The 17,495-nt window shown below is 32.9% G+C and overlaps 3 protein-coding genes across 6 annotated transcripts; 1 reads left to right on the top strand and 2 right to left on the bottom strand.

Moving 5' to 3' along the window:
• Window positions 1-572: 572 nt before the first annotated feature.
• Window positions 573-2,490, top strand: LOC105777286 (pathogen-related protein). 4 transcript variants are annotated; one of them, XM_012600474.2, is made up of 4 exons: window positions 573-760; window positions 899-1,031; window positions 1,134-1,432; window positions 2,157-2,490. In XM_012600474.2, exons 1-4 carry the CDS (start codon window positions 626-628, stop codon window positions 2,178-2,180), a joined length of 591 nt encoding a protein of 196 aa, XP_012455928.1. In that variant the 5' UTR covers window positions 573-625; the 3' UTR covers window positions 2,181-2,490. The 4 variants fall into 4 exon arrangements, with proteins under 4 accessions (XP_012455928.1, XP_012455932.1, XP_052486369.1 ...); XM_012600478.2 differs by having other exon boundaries at window positions 2,150-2,224; XM_052630409.1 differs by having other exon boundaries at window positions 2,128-2,224.
• Window positions 2,491-3,231: 741 nt separating this feature from the next.
• On the bottom strand, window positions 3,232-11,176 carry LOC105777232 (anaphase-promoting complex subunit 6). Its single transcript, XM_012600377.2, has 16 exons — window positions 10,819-11,176; window positions 10,389-10,523; window positions 10,087-10,160; window positions 9,272-9,311; window positions 9,141-9,186; window positions 8,847-8,926; window positions 8,553-8,734; window positions 7,355-7,480; window positions 7,178-7,252; window positions 6,334-6,459; window positions 5,810-5,879; window positions 5,092-5,174; window positions 4,557-4,670; window positions 4,227-4,326; window positions 3,678-3,713; window positions 3,232-3,463 (listed from the first exon to the last, which is right to left on the bottom strand). The coding sequence occupies exons 1-16, from the start codon at window positions 11,062-11,064 to the stop codon at window positions 3,359-3,361; spliced, it is 1,638 nt and encodes a 545-aa protein (XP_012455831.1). The 5' UTR covers window positions 11,065-11,176; the 3' UTR covers window positions 3,232-3,358.
• A 1,295-nt stretch (window positions 11,177-12,471) lies between these two features.
• LOC105777267 (uncharacterized) lies at window positions 12,472-14,480 on the bottom strand. Its single transcript, XM_012600427.2, has 3 exons — window positions 14,146-14,480; window positions 13,767-13,833; window positions 12,472-12,932 (listed from the first exon to the last, which is right to left on the bottom strand). The coding sequence occupies exons 1-3, from the start codon at window positions 14,433-14,435 to the stop codon at window positions 12,834-12,836; spliced, it is 456 nt and encodes a 151-aa protein (XP_012455881.1). The 5' UTR covers window positions 14,436-14,480; the 3' UTR covers window positions 12,472-12,833.
• Between the last annotated feature and the right edge of the window lie 3,015 nt (window positions 14,481-17,495).

The following is a 17,495-nucleotide window of genomic DNA, read 5'->3' as shown; positions in this document are numbered from 1 at the left end:
TTGATATATGAAAGCTTATTAGTTTATTTTTAAAAAATTCACGAATAATAATTATATTTATCTTTTATCTTCACTTTAACTTTTTATTATTTATATACAAATATATATAGTAAATATTTCAAACTTTATTTTAATTAACTTATTTATTTCAACTTTAAGATGAATACATTTTTCCTTTTTATCTTATTTTTTCAAATAATTACCCTAATGGGAAATTGTTTCATACACAGACAGTAAAGTTTTTTAGACTCTAGAAGCGCGTTGAAGGTGTAACATTTGTATTATAGAGTATAATAAAAAAATTAAAATTTTGAATATGTAATCTAATATCACACCATCAAACCACTTGTGAAATCTAAAAATTCTTCTTTGTCTTGTAAAATTTTCTTCAAACTTAAGAGGAGGTTTTACACCCAAACTCATTTAATTTGTGTAATTAAGATAAGGGCATAAACTAACCTAATTAATCAAAACGAGTGAACCATATAATTCCATATTTTAAAGCATTTTTGGAAGCAATTAACCCTGTAATTATTGCCATATTTTGTCCTATAAAAAGGGACCAGTTGTAGCTCTTTGCAACACAAATTATCCAAAATTTGGAAACCTCTGAAAGAGTGTAGAAATGGCAACAGTTCCAGCAGCAAAAGATAAGTACAGGTCATTCCTGGACGATGAAGCAGATAACGTTCAATGGCGACATGGTGCCCCTCCTTCATACGATGATGTCAATCAGCTCTTCGAACAAGGCCGTACCAAGGTTGTTTTGTTTATTTTCATCTCTCACAAACTTCCATTTCTATTTCTTTATTTTGGAAAAATGTTCTTTCGAGAAAGAAAGCATGCACCAATCATTGAATCAAATGTTGGTCTGATCCGAAAAAGGAAAACTTTGCAGGAATGGGAAGAAGGATCACTTGAAGAAATAGTGCAAAATGCTATAAAGACATGGGAGATGGAACTCTCCCACAAGGTTCGATTGCAAGACTTCAAGTCCATCAACCATGAAAAATTCAACCTCATCGTTAATGGTATCTAACATATATACACACTGCATAATATCTTTGATAATTGCTGATATGATTAGTGATAGTGAAAGTGAACTAAAGCTTGGGAAACATTGGTGATTGAAGGAAGAGAAGGATTAAAAGGAGAAGAAGCACTAAAGATGGGCAGTTACAATGCATTATTGAAGAATTCACTTCCAAAAGAGTTTCAATATTACAAAGCAGATGAAGAGAGCTTTGAATCATCGCATGAAGCATTTCGTTCAGCTTTTCCTCGTGGATTTGCATGGGAAGTCATCCATGTTTACTCTGGACCTCCTTTGATTGCTTTCAAGTTCAGGCATTGGGGTATTTTTGAGGGTCCTTTTAAAGGACATGCCCCTACTGGAGAAACGGTTGAATTCTATGGGATAGCTACTGTTAAGGTATATATTTTTTAAAATATTTGTTTCTTCATAAATTATTCATGGTTAAATTTTCAATTGGGGCCTATGAAGCTTTGAGTGAATCAGGATCAAATCTTTTAAAGTGGTCATGAAATATCAAACCTGTTTAATTAATAAGGACTTTTCAAGCAATTGTACCACATGCGGAAGTCCTCATTTGAGCAAGTTTGGTTCTTAATTTTTTAATCTTATTTCATTCGGGGGCTTCAGAAGTTTATACTCAAATTAAGCACTTAACCTTTCTTTAAAAACAGTCTATATTTAATATAATATGAAATAAGCACTAATGTCAAGGTTTGATTCTCTAAAAATAAGTCGTGCCCCATTAACTATTAATTGGAGGTATGATTTAAAATAAGTGGGTTCTGTTGTCACATATGAAAAGATTCAAGCTTGGAAGGATTATAGAATTTGTTGCTTTGGTTTTTTACCTTTCCTTATCACCAAAAAAAACAACCCCTTTTCTAAAGCATTAAACTTTATGTTAATTACTTACACCAAAACTACAAACTTGATTTTTAGTTCAAAGCTAATGACCCATTAATATAAAGGTTAAGGATTCTCTAACTTAAAAGCCAGTATCTAGTACTCATTATTTTATATATGTATATGAATATGGGTATAAAAATATGGTTTTATTGTTTATATATATAAGATAGATTATGCTATGGTAGGATGTGGTGGTGATGATTTTAGGTATAAGATGAACAGGTTGACGAAGGATTGAAGGTAGAAGAAGTGGAGGTATACTATGACCCAGCTCAGCTATTTGGTGGCCTATTGAAAGCTCCCCCCATCTCCATTTCTTCTTCACCAACTCATCATGCCTCTGCCTGCCCTTTCCATTCCTCTTCTTAATTTTACCTATCTTTATTTCCATTCCAATATTTCAAACTTCATATTACTTAGGTTTGTTTTACTGTACATAAAGTTTAATCCTTTTAGGTTTATGTTTGCCTCTCCTTACAGCCTTATCTTCAAAGTTCAAACCTAAATTATATCTCTAAATGAATAATATACTTTGCAATTGCACCCCATATTTATTTATGTATTTACTTCGACACTTTTACTATTTTATTTTTATAGCTATTTCGATTGTCATCTTCTACAATAATTAAAGGAAATAAATTGTCACAACTTTTCTTATTTTATTTTATTTTATTTTATGGTATGGCTGAAGGATTACCATTCACAGGAACAAGTAGATAAATTGTCATATACAGAGAATATCCAAGCTTATCGTATACAGCAATTATTACAAATATAAAAATATCTGATGAATTTAAAAGATTAAATTTAATCTATATACTATTAAAATAAATAAATTCAAATTTTAACAAATTATTATTTATTATATAAAAATGCTTTTTATTGTTTAACAAAATTAATATCTTTAAAATTTTTATAGTTTTGCAAATACAACATTTTGTTGGAAATTAACCTGATCACTTTTTAACAATATTAACTCCATTAGAATTTAACTTTATTTGATTATATATAAAACTAAATTCATCAATTTAATTAATAAGAAAACAAAATTGATCCAATCCCTAAACCTATTAAACACTTCCATCTACAAATAGCTTTGGACTTTTTAAAAAATTAATGTATGAAATGATTTGGTTATACTTACTGGCCACTTGAAAGTTGGGCAAAAGAAAAAAGAACAATGAATAGTGCTATGAAATCCCTTTTTCTCTTTAAGAAAAGAAGCCTAAAAGTAAACACATTCAAGTAGAAAATAACTATTGCATGATTGTAGATGCAAACAAGAAACAAAACAAAAATTAACATGCTTTTATCAGCATAGATATAGTAATAGTATCAATGTTGTATAAATATTACATTTAACAATACAAACAATATTACAGGAAAAACAATGATATGAAACTTTGCAACCTTCTTTCAGTGAAAATCAATTTTGGGTTCAATGCCATGTCGACATTCGTCTGCAAGAGCAATATTTAACATTTCAGTGCAAAACGGATCATCCGGTTTCAGCCATAAAGCCTGTCATGGAAACAATTGAGTAAGAAGAACAAATTCAGAGATTTGGGACCAGAATAAGTTAAATGCATTGAAGCTCTTCTTCAACAATATTAATTTCTTTGTTCAAATGTTTAAATACTGAAAATTATTGAATCAAGCTAAAGGAGATGCAGCATGGAGAAGGTCTTGACACATTTCAAATAAAAGCTATGCAAATAGATCTTTGATTACTGACCTTATGATAGTATGTAATTGCAGAAGTAAAATTATCCTGCAAAAAGGTTAAAAACAAAATCATATACAACGAAAATTCTATCACAAACAGAGACTAAGCAGATACAGTACTGTGAAGTTGACATGCGGTCTGAATTGTTTGTTAATAATCCATGACCCTTTACCACTTGCATCGACATTAATTATCAAGATTCAAAAGAAGGGGGGGCCCGGGGGGGGGAGGAGGGGATTGCTCGCTTTGACACTCCTTACAGTTCTCCAAGTAGATAGCATATCACAGTAGAGTTCTTCCATGATCATTTCAATTTTGAAAACATAACTTCTCTTGAATTTATATCATGAGCACCATTCACCACCCACACTGATATGTATAGGTTAAAGACTTCATTTCCTCCTAGTTTATCAAGTTCCGAAGCAAGTAATCTCGGCTTATTACAAATTTCAAAACAGACTTTTCTTTTACAGTCTAGAAAATCAACTATAAAGCAATATTCAATTATTAATGCATCTGTTATGAAATATAACTTCTATTAAATTTGTATGGACTAACCTGCAAATGGTACGTGTATGCAAGACCAGCATAAGTGCTCAAGCTTTTTGTTGATAACGTTAGTGCCTTCTCATAGAATGAGATTGCTTCACGAAACATCCTGATACACCATATTCCCATATTAGTCTCAAAAGATTGAGCTCAACACTAGTCTTTTTGCTAACTAATACCACCAAAATTAGACCAGTATCTATAATTCTTTCTTGCAAAAGATTTGAAAACATCAGAATATAGAAATGTTTCGGAAAAAGCATGGACATTACTGTGGAGTTAATAGGGAACAGAAAGTTTTAAGATAGCATGGAGTTCTAAAAAGTTAAAATAACATACTTTAGTTTCCTATAAGCATGGGCAAGATTAACCACAGTAGGTTCCCACATTTCACTTAATGGGTTTGGAATAAGAGCCAATGTTTTCTCAAACCACCAAACAGCTTGATTATACCTGCAAAGTTTTCAAAGAAGGAAAATGCTGTTATAATAATTAAAACTAGATATAGATAACTTCAAAAGAAATTAACCTTCTGAAAGGAATACAAACACATGATATATTTACATATACATGAAATGGAATCTTTACCAAAAATGGCATACAATGAAATGACAATTTGAATCATAAAACATGGTGCAGAAGATAACTGCATACCAGGTAAACAAGTAATAGAAAATTATGTTTAGAAGAAAAACAAAATGTTACTAGTTAGTATTAATCTGTTGACAAAGTTCAATGGAATAATAATAGTAATAATAAATAGATTGTTCCCTGGTTCTCATTTTCAAACATGGAAGTATCAACCTACTAAACTTAAAAACAAGTTTCAACAAGTTTAAAAATCCAACTCTAAAATAAGGTGCATTATCCTTACTCTTTCATATGATATGCAACAACTCCAAGCTCATTATATACAAGTGGATCTGCAGGACAAATCGCCTTTGCCTGCATGATAAACTGAAAAGCAATGCCCTAGTTAAAATTTTTAATCATGCCAGAAAATAATGATTTCTGAAGATACTAGGAAAAGATAATTGAAATGAAACAAAGACAAAAGAGATTATTATAAGCGAAGAAAACTTAGCAAAACAGCACAGTCCATGACCAAAAACAAAAAACACAATGATCAATAATTTATAAAGAACTTTTTCTTTAACCTTGTCAATCATTATACTGATCTCTTTTGCAGCCAAACAATTGACCACCAATTTTGCTTGATTTAAGAAATAAAGGAGAGATTATCATTCATATGGAGTTTGCTTCAGTTTCCAAACTTATTCATGAAAATCCAAGTTTTGATGTTTAGATATTTTATAGTTCTACAAAATAAATTATAACAGCAATCTCTTCTAATCTTGGGGAAGATGGCACAATGCACGCTACCAAGGCAATTTTCAAGTAATAGAAAATAATATCAATATTGATACTAGCTGTTATATACGTACTTGCTTCACTATGTAACATTATAGTCCTCCCCACCACAAGACTATATTTCCTAGAGTTGTCCTTATGCCCACCTCCTTAGTTTGTTAGAAAATATACCCTAACGTACAAACCATGTAATATGCCATTTCTACATATTCTCAAATCACCTGCTCAGCAAGCTTGAAGCTGTGAGTCCGCATGTACTCCATTCCAATGTACAAAGTTGGTAAATGGCACCTGGAATAAGAGAACATCAAGATTCAACCTGTAAAAGGACAATCCATAAATAATAAGATGACTTCAACTACGCTTACATGCAATGCAAAATGGGGGAGATTTTGGATAATGACAACCAAGAATGAACAAGAATGCATAACTTTTTTTATTTTAACAGGAGCACTGAGTACAATGTCAGATAGCTAGCTTTAGAAAAAGGAGAAAAACCATAAGACTTGCAATCTCCAGCCTAGCAGGAAAAAGAAACTCTGAAAGCAGTAATATCAATCGAATATAGTGATCAGATACTGGGAGACACCATTCAAGAAAAAATGGATTTGATGAAAATGGGTGCCAATAAAGTTTCAAGGAAATAAAGCTACAAAAGATAAAGAACTACAGAAAATATATATCCTTTTAGCTTCCCCATAAAGCAACATCTAGATTGAAGAAAGAACATATAATACAAATTTACCCTGGAAACAGACGAGCAGCAGTCCTATAAGCTGACATTGCTTGATCTCCCTCTTCGCGAACAGCATAAGCATTTCCAAAACCTATCCATGCAGGAGCAAATGTTCCATCTAAACTTGTCGACTTGCTGCAGAGTGGAGCAACATCAATCAATTCAATTGATATGGGAGCCTAATAAGATCAAAATTATAATATTTTTGACAAGCAGTAGAGATAAATCTCAAAACTAAAGGTGTAATTCATATTGAAACTGAATTATCGAACCACATCAAATCTCCGAGGAAAAAAGCAACAGATAACCCATGAAAATTTGAAAGGACAATGGGAAAAGCTAATATTAACAAACAAAATCCTAATAAGATCAAAACTAAAATATATTTTACTAGCGGTACAGACAAATGTAGAGATTAAAGGTATAATGCATGCTAAAAAATGAATCATCAAACAACCTGGCATCAAATCTCCAAGAAAACAAAGCATATTACCAACCAGTAAAATTGGAAAAGGACGGTGAGCAAAGTTAACAGAAATTAACAAACATAATCAATGGCCAACCCATGAGAGTTTTTATCCTAGAATAATTTCCAAATTATCAAGCTAGAGATATCTCAAAATTAACTGAACATGGACACAATGTTTAACCCTTTCAAAGCACACATGAATTCAAGATGCAATACCATCATCAAAACATCTAATGAAGTTTATATTGATAGATGCTTTTCTTTCCACCAAATGCAAGATTTTGTTAGTATCAAACAAGGTGATGTTTCATAACATAAATATAAAAAGTTACTCACTTAGGCATCCATTACATTGGTAAATTAGTACAGCTTTGAAATATTTACCTGAAATAACGGCGTGATTGATCATATTTCTTGATACAATAGTAGTAACAGCCTACCGCAAACCATGACAAAGCCCTATAATAAAGTACAAATCAGGTGAACAATGTAATACACTGTAGAAAGTCTTCATAAAGGAGAAGAAAAAGAAATTTATGCTCAACTAAAACTATTTCTCACTTTTGAGGATAATCCTTTACTAAATTGCAAGCCATGAGGTAAAGCTCATTTGAATTCCCAAGCTCCATTGCCGCTGCTAAATGCACCAAGGTACATTTCAGGTGGAAAGGATCCTTTTCAAGCAATCTGCAAGGCAAAATGTAAAGCTTACATTATATAAAGCACCCTGGGTAGAGTTTAGAATCACCATCAATTTGTATGAAAAAGATGTGTACTTATATCTTGGATTATTATGCCATACACTGGCAGTGGAGTTCTTTAACTCCATAAGCGGGGTTAAAAGGCCACCACGTCTCATTTATTTACCTTTTTATTTTTAAATATAACCTAAGGACATATGACAGTTTTTTAAATTATACTTGTTGAGTTCAACAAAACCACTGCAAATGTATTTGATAACGACCAGTATATTTTCATGAAACCTAATGAAAATGCCTCATTTTTTAATACCTGTCATGGCTTAATTGTGACAAATGTCTTCCATTTATCAAATCATAAAAACATTACAATTTAATTACTTTTTAGTATATTTATATAATTTATAAAAATAAGAAAAGGTTACATTTAATAAGTTTTTCAGTTACCTATTATATAATTTCCACAAAATTGCCAAAACATTATCATTCCCCATAAGTATTTGCTTCAACTTTTGTGTAATTTTGAATAAATACCAAAAATATTACAAATTTTATTTCACTTTTCTTCTAATTCTAGTTACAAAATATCTAGTGTTTTATGTATATGCATATTTAACTTTTCACACTATTTTCCTGTAATCTTGACAGATTAATTTTTTTAAAATTCCTCTTTTACTTTATCATTTCTCAGGTTTGTAGGTTTAACAAATTATGGAAAAAATCTACCTTTTAGTAAGTTTTTACATTCTTGAAGAAATATGACTCCTTTTTCAAATTTTTGACACTTGGAAAATGAAAATAGATAAGAGAGAGTAGCTATAAGATTTTTTGTAGCTATAAGATTTTTTTCTTCTTTTAATTGTAAAATTTTAATAATTTGTAATAAATTGAAACATGAAAAAGAGTAAAAGACTGATCAGATTTTGTTTGTCTCCATATAACTATAACCCCTGCATAGAATATAATGAAAATATGCATCTATCTTATCATAAAAAGTTCTAAAGATGTAGCAGACCAGGGAAATTACTAGTTAAATAAAGTTAAGTGTGATTTTGACTTACGTAGAAGTTAGTTCAAAGCATTTTTGATATTCTCCGCATTGATGGTAGTATTCAGCTTTACATGCCAAAAGATCAGTGTTGTCTTTCAAAGTACACATCAAGGATTGGCTAGAAAGGTCAGTTTTAGAACTTTCCTTTTCAAGCTCTTTAAATTTCGCTTCTACAACATTTTCCTTGTCATACTGCATTTAAGAAAAAGAGTTGGCATAAGATAGACCAAAGAAAATGAACAAGTAGCAAAGGGAATCTGAAATGCTTATATTCCAAGCAGAGATAATTCAGGCTGCATATCACCTTTTTGATCAAGCAAGAATAGAAAGAAGAGAGCCATCCATCTTCAGGACCAAATTGTAAAGATGAAAGTAGACTGGTTTCTGTAATCCAGTAGCAAAAGAAAAAACAAAAGTTGAAAATTGTTGCTTTTTCTAAACCATGAAAACATTTATGCTGAACAATGCATAAGAGTCCAACAAAAATGAAAATCAGAAAACCAAAGTTTTGAGAATTGAGAGTAGCAAACTTCAAGCATCTATTCGATGTAATAATGACCGGAAGGGAACCAAAAAAAAAAAAGTTGTTGAACCTTACCTTCCTCACACGTAAGCATGTGATTTTCAACTAGACACTCCAAAGCCTGAAGAGTTGCAGAAAATACGATCATGAAATAAATCATCAAGAATGAAACAGCTATGACAGTGAGCATAATATCACATAAGTACCTCATAACATAAAGGATCAGCTTTGATAGCAGCTTTGTACCTAAAAAAAACACAATCAAGTAGATAACCTATAAGCATTTTCAACCAATATAGACATTCTTTTCAACAAAACCAGGAGAAGAAAAAACTAAGATCCCTATAAAGAAACAAGGGTACTTAAAGAAAGAGAGCAAGAGTTTGGCCAGAAAGAAATTCTAAAAATATAGCTCTGTCTATTACAATAGCAGAAAAAAATTGACGCATAAGAATATTAAAACCACCATTATAACAGTAGAAAAGAGAACTAAACCAAGAAGCAAGAAGCCCAAACTCCAAAATAAGGATTAACTCTTTATTTAGCAGCAAATCTACAAGACATCATTATCTATCTATAAAAAGGTTCCAGGTCTAAAAATTTTCTTTTACCACCTATTCTTATGCCTTCAAGGGTGCATAAAACCTATCCAAGGAATCTCAAATGCACAAAATCAGGGTGTCTATGTTGCAAACACAGCAATTGCCTCAAGTTATTAGTTACCAATCCAAATCACAGGCTGTAACTTCAATTTAAAATTTTTGGGGTATGTAATCTAATTAAGATTCTTTACATAGATATAAGAGTTATACCATGTACTAGATGCATATCATGCATCCTTTACTCTTTCAGTTAATTATCAGGAAACTGCTATCACAAAATCCATAACTTGTATAGGTAAAGGAAAACAAGACATGAGCCTTCAATCCTTTTATTTTCCTTAATGAAATGAGCACTAACCGCTCATGAAAAAAGAAAACAATTTAGCTCAGGATGCTTGAATGCATTTACATGTACATACCATAGTCGAGCCTGAGCACGATTTTCTAAAGCTTCATACGCCTTTCCTCTTAAAAAGCATATGGCTGAAGATATCTGTCAGAAAATGTATGAGTCATGTTCCTCCAATTAACACTTTATGCAAAGAGAAAATTCGCTAACTATTTATAGAGGTTATAATCAATACCATAAAACTAAAATACTAGAAAGGAATATAACCAATTCCATCCCAGCCCAAATGATTTTTCAGGACTCCCGAACAACCCACTAGAAAAGAAGACAGAATCGTAACAACGAAAAAAGGCAATAAATTAAGATCTTTACATTCATTTCACGATCTTCCCCATCTTTGTCCAAGTACATATCACTATTATCCTTTGTTTCATAAGCGTCCCCGTGTTCATCAAGCTTCTCATCTCCTAACATGAAAAGACACTGGTCCCACTCCTTGAGCTCCTCCTGATCAAATCAATCCAATCCAAAAATATTATTAGAAAAAACACCTTCAACTAAAACCCTACAGTACAACCTAAACCCTCAATCAACCAAAAAAATTACTTTTTTTCCGGAAATCTCTAAACCGTAAATCAACAAAAAATAATCAAAAGAAGAAATTTGTATTACGGAAATCAGACAGTGATATTCATCATCAAAAAATAATTCAAGGAAAACCTAAACATGGAAGAGAATAATGTTAATTAGGGAGGAAAAAAAAAAGAACAAGTCTTTTAGGGTAATTGTGAAATGAGTTTACGAGGCACTTGGCAGCGAGATAGCGGAAACGGAGATCGCGGAAGACGATTTTAGAGGCATTAAGGAGATGATAAGCACGACGGAAATGGCGACCGAGGAAGAGAGCTTGAGCTTGCATGTAGATATCGGCGGGGTCATTGGTAATAGCGGCGACTTTGTCGGCGAAAAAAATGGCGGATGAATAAAGATGCTTGCTAACGCAGTCTCGAACTACGCCGCGAAGTCTCTCTATTTCTTCTTCTCTCATGTCTCCAATGAAAATGGTGGGTTCTTTTCTTTTTCCCAGGAAATTTTTGAAAGGGTTTTCCCAGAGTCAGAGATGGAGTGGAAAAAAAGAGGGAGGAAATGAGCGGGAGTTTGGATTTTGTTGTTGAAACATTTCCACGTTTTTGTTGGCCCAAATGACGGTTGAGCCCGGTCTAGGTGCTGGCTTGGATCAATTAATTATTTTTAGACCAAGCGGATCATATAAATTAATTCAAGGGTAAACTACACTTGTAGTCATCCAACTATTGATAAATTTCTTTTTTGGTCACTGAATTATTAAAAGTACAAAATGGTCACTCAATTATTCTATATTTTTCTTTTCTAGTCACTAGCCTGACGAGAGTATGATGTGGTAGCTTCTAAAATTGGCATAATAGTAACTTTAACCCTCAACATTTATACATTGTGTCAATTTAGTCTTGATTCTAAAAAATTTAACTCTCAATGTTAACACATTGTGTAATTTGGTCCTCTTTTTTTCAATTTTGCTTTTCTTTATAGCCCTTTCACCTAAAAAGTCAAAAAAATTATCCACTAAATTTGATTAGAAATATACCAAAAATAGAAACACTCAAAATCCAATGTAATATTTTTCATATTTTCTAATTCTTTTAAAATTAATCCTCAATCATGAAAAAAGTAGAACTGCAAAAGAAAGGCCAAATTGCATAATGTGTAAATGTTCAGGGTTAATGTTTTAGAATCAAGTCTAAATTGACACAATGTATAGATGTTAGGGTTAATGTTGTTATTATGTAACTTTTAAAAGTTGCCAAATTATCTTTTGTTAGTAATTTAATAGCTGGGAACTAAAAAGAAATTTTGAATAGCTGGATGACCAAGAAAGAAAAAGGTGAATAGGTTCTAAATTTTTATAATTAGGTGACCAAAATAATTTACTAATAGTTAAGTGACTACCAGTATAGTTTATCCTTAGTTGTATTGGGTTAACTCCACCAGATGTCCTCAAATTATGACTTAAGTTTTATATTGCTATCTAAATTGTATAATATTTTAATTAAGTCTTCCAAGTATTAATATTGTGCCAATCAAGTCATTTTTTCAACTTAACCATCAGTTTAGATATGATGTTGCATTCATAATTTGGATCTAACATGAAAAAACAAAGTGATGCAAATGTACATTCGTGTTTATTTTACATGTTTTAAATATAATTCAAATTAAATCCGAGTTGACATTTAATGCCTAAATTAACATCGATATAATACTAATATTTTAAATTTTTTAAAGAATAATCCAATTGAATTCAAATGAACTCCAATTTAAGTTAGGCTGGAGTTGAAAAATGGAGTCATACGAGTCATTCAGATCAAATACGAGATTATCAAAAAATTCTAACTCAAAAGAAAGTGATTTGCAATACGAGTTTCCAGATATGAATGACATACTGAATATGCTGAATATAAACCAAAATTCTCAGTATAAGATGGAGCTTTACAAAATCTTCAATTCGTCATACATCATAAGTCAATCACATATTTTTAATATAACTTCAACTACCTTTTCAATCATTCATATAGAAAAATGTTCAGACACCTAATGGTTTTTGTACATTGATCAAAACCTGACTGCCTATGACCTTAAGACTTTCTTTCAATTGATATTTGATACCTTTCTCTCTGGATGGAGCACAATGTTTCATTCCCTCATTTGAACTGAAATCATTCATCAGCCGAGCCGAAAATACACTCCAAAGTTTCAAATGATCCAGGTGAAGACCCCCAAAAGTCATACATCCTTGTATAGCAATTGATACTTTGGTATTCGTTCTGGGGGTAGAGGGCAATTAACAATCAACTTGCCTTTCATGGCTCCCCTAAATATTGCCTGCAAGGTCAAAGTCAAAAGATTAGCTAGCTCAAAGCTGATATGTCAATATCAACGTAGAAGTCACAAGGGTATGTATCAGAAATACAGAATTCATTACCAATATTATTACTTTTACAGGAAATGTCTATCCATGAAATCTACCATGAGGGAACAATTGCTTAGCACAAACCACAAAGAAGACAGTTTGACAAAGAGAAGATCATACTTGGAACTACTAACAGGAAAATTCGGCCTAACTTCTCAAGCTTACAACCAAGACTTAAGAAGCACGGACACAGACATGGCAATTCCGTATCTTTGAAAAAAAGTTAAGGAACAACATCGCAGAGATATGGCATGGGAGATCTCTTATTATTACTTTTTCTTAATACCAGCATGGCATGGGAGGTCTTTTTCTTCACCTTCTCCAGCCAGCCACCACTGTTTCAACGTCGTCTTTATTTTTTTTTTCTCTTGGCTCTGTTCTGGAAAAAAGTAGTCTTATCACAGTGTCCAACTAAAGAATTAGTGTTTTTTTTGCCATATCCGGCCGAGTCTAGTACATACAAAAGCATGTCCATGTTGGACAAGGACACAACTCTGGGTCACAAGGGCTTCAACCATGTCCCATTCTTCCTAGACCAAGATATGTCACTCTTCCAATAGCTATTGTTCATTCCAGCCATTGCCCCGTGAGGGATGAATTACGAGTAGTGTCAACTCCGATTAGCAAATTGGTAAAATAGAAAGTGAAAACAACAATGTTTACATGAATAAACTACGTCACTCACAATGTAATGACTAATGAGATTGATAGATCATGAAATTGTTAAGGCACCAAATACAGCATACCTCTACAACATCTATGAAGTCTTGCTTTTCATGAAATGCTCCCACCCATTTTGTGTGATCCGCGGTCCTGAATCACAATAAAACAACATTAACCCAATTGCAGAAGAACCCTAATACCCAAACTGAAGTCTCTAAATACTTATAATTTATTGCAGAGACAAATTTTTCTTTCTGTTTGAAAACAAGAGAAATCGATACAATTCATAAAACCCCAATTCCAAACATAATTAAAGCCATAAACATAATTCACTAATCATGCTTTGTCGGGTCGGCAACTTAAGAAAAAGCAAATAAGCAGCAAAGTAACAACAGAATTCAATTCATTTAACCGAATTAAATTAAAATTGAAAACGAAGAAATAAGGATAAAAATTAAATACCCAGAATCCATCTTCATATGATGAGCATTGAAGAAGAAAATAGTCGAAGGAATCAAGGTGATATCGAAATACTTGACGTAAACCTGAACATCATCGGAATCAACGTCAACTAAAGCTACCGTGGCGAATTTGGAAACCTCGCGCGCTGTCTTGGCAAGGATGTCGTCTAACTGAAGACAGACGGCGTCGTCGGCACGGCCGAATCGGAGGACGAGGACCTTGTCGATGGTGTCTCGGATGATCGTGTCTACTTCTTTCTTCCTCGTCAATGTCGGTAAGAGGTAACTCATCTTCAGCCCCTTTTCTTTCTTTCAATAAAAGAGAGGTTTTTCTTTATTTAATTTTAGAGGGTAAAAAAAGTTTTTAATTGTTTATCAAGAGTATAACTTGGGTTACAAATTTACAATGTAATGTTCATTTGCAATTTAGAATTTAGAATTTAATTTTTATTTTTATTTTTAAAATTTTAAAATTTAAGTTAAATTATTAATATGATTAAATAGTTTGTTAAGTTTATTGGTGCGATATTTTGAATTAAAAATAATTATTCAATAAACATGTAACTAAAAATTTGTAATAAACTTAAATTTAATGAATAATTTTAGCAGATAGACAATTGGATCTAAGTTCAAAATTTAAAAACTAGAGAGCTTGAATTCCTAGAATTAAAAGTATAAGTACTAAATTTTAAATGTGAAAAGAGTACAATGATTTATTGCATATTTATCCTATAATTTTATATTTTACATTTATTTATTTTTCCTCTATGATTGCAATTAATTTTATTTGTGTTTTTACTTAAAATAAAATATTTTTCATTGTTTAACAAATTTTTCGAAATCATACTTAGAAATTTGTTTTGAATGTAACAAACACAACATAAACTATATCTCATTACAAAATGTTATAGAAACATTTTCGTTTGACTACCAAATTTTATTTTATAATAAAATAATATTTTCTTTGGTAAAATTTTAGACATATATTTCAAGTTAAACCAAACTTAAACAAATATAAAATTTGCCTAAACCAGGCCGACCAATGAACCTCCTCTACTAATATAGACTTAGCAATGATCAATATCTAATTAAAACTTAATTTGGTTACATATTGTCAAGATACTAGATACTCAAATGAATAAACTGAGTTACTTTCATTTCAACGTGCTTTGCATGAATACAACTGCATGTATTTAATAAGCTCACCTAACCAACTGTAACAGAAAAGCTTAACTCTCCTAACCGTCACCAACTACTAACTACTAACTATTATTATTCCTAACATGCCCCATGCTTATCAAGTTCTTCCCTGCTTGTAACAACAACACCTAGTCGATCACGAAACTTGGTGAATGCCCCTATCGATAGTGGCTTAATTAGTATGTCAGCAGTTTGTTCTAAACCTGGTATATGCCCTACATGAAGTACCCCATCAGCAACATTTTCTCTAACAAAGAGTAGATCCATTTCAACATGTTTAAATTTTGAGTGCATAACTGGATTCCCCGCAACTGCAACAGCTGCAGAACTGTCGCACCATACCAATGCATTCTATGGAACTAAAACACACAATTCAGCCAGCAAAGCTTGAATCCACATTATCTCAGCCGTGACATGAGCCACACTTCTATACTCCGCTTCTGCTGTAGACCTTGATATGGCTTGTTGCTTCTTCGAGCTCTAGGAAACTGGATTTCCACCAAGAAACACACAAAAGCCTGAAGTTGACCTCCGATCATCTATATCAGACCCCCAACTTGCATCTGAGTACCCTTCAAGTGAGAACCTTGACGTTCGAGTGAATTGCAGCCCATACTCTAATGTCTCTTGTAGGTATCTTAATATCCTCTTTACTACCTTGACATGCAGATCCAAAGGCTTATGCATAAATTGGAAAACTTTGTTTACTGCATATGCTATGTCTGGTCGAGTAATGACAACATACTGCAGGGCCCCAACAATACTTCTATTATGACATTCATCCTCAATGGGACTTCCTTCATTGGCCGACAATCTACACGATGAAATCATAGGTATTGGCAAGCTTTTTGACTCATCCATAGAAGCTTTTCGAAGAAGTTCAGTTATTTACTTATTCTGTGTAAGGAAGATTCCTTGAGAAGTGTGCGTCACCTTTATGCCCAAGAAATAGTGTAACCTTCCAAGATCTTTCAATGAGAACTTCACATTTAACTGAGTGACAAATTCATCTATGATCTTACCATCATTTCCGGTGATGATTATATCATCAACATAGACTAGTACATATGCCAACTGGGATCCTGATTGAAAAATGAATAAAGAGTTGTCTGCCTTGGACACTTTAAACTGCATGCTTCCCAAAAATTCTCGCAATTTGTGAAACCAAGCCCTCGGTGCTTGTTTGATTCCATATAGGGCCTTTCGAAGTCGACAAACCAGCTGCTGCCCATTAGAACCTTGTTGCTCAACCTAGAGGCTGGACCATATAAATTTTTTCATGCAAATCCCCATTCAAAAAGGCATTATTTATATCTACCTATCGAAGGGACCAATTTAAAGAAACAGCCAAAGCAAGAACCACTATTACTGTAGTGGGCTTAACCACAGGGCTAAACGTCTCTTGAAAGTCAACTCCAGCCTCCTGCAAGTAACCCTTAACCACCAGTCGACCTTTGTACCTCGCAATAGTCCCATTAACATGCTTTTTGAGCTTGAAGATCCACTTACAACCAACTGCCCGTCGACCTGCAGGTAGGGGCACAAGATCCCACGTGTGATTTGCCAATAATGCACGATACTCAGCTTCAGCAGCTGCGGCCCAATTAGGACTTTGACGCGCTTCAACTATTGTCATAGGTTCCTGTTCATCCAAGGCTGAAGCAAAAACTCTCGGTTTAATACCACGCTTGGCACATGTCTGCATGGGATGAATGTTTCTATGTTGAGGAATCACTGTACTGCCCTCAAGTTGACCAGACGTGGGAGAAACTTCAGTTATTTGTGGAGGACCAGTAGGAGAAGAAAAATCAGAATTTCCTAGAGAAGATGCTACATGAGACATTCTTCGAGCACCAAGTGACTGAGTATGAGAACTCTCAAAGAGACGGTTATCCTTGACTATAAGAAGTATAGTCTGTTGATGCAAACCTTGTGTAGAAGTTACTAAAGGGCAAAAGCCATTTTGAAACGAAAAACTCATATCATCAAACCGAACATGGTGAGAGAGATATACCCGACTGTCTGTAGCTAAGCATCGATACCGCTTAACATTGGGAGCACTCCCAAGAAAAACACACATTTGAGACCGAAACTGGAACTTGTGCTTATTGAAAGGTCTCAAATCAGGGAAGCAAACACAGCCAAATACCC

This window comes from Gossypium raimondii, chromosome 1 (assembly GCF_025698545.1).
Source record: "Gossypium raimondii isolate GPD5lz chromosome 1, ASM2569854v1, whole genome shotgun sequence".
NCBI lineage: Eukaryota > Viridiplantae > Streptophyta > Magnoliopsida > Malvales > Malvaceae > Gossypium > Gossypium raimondii.
This window is presented reverse-complemented; position numbering and strand designations above follow the sequence as displayed.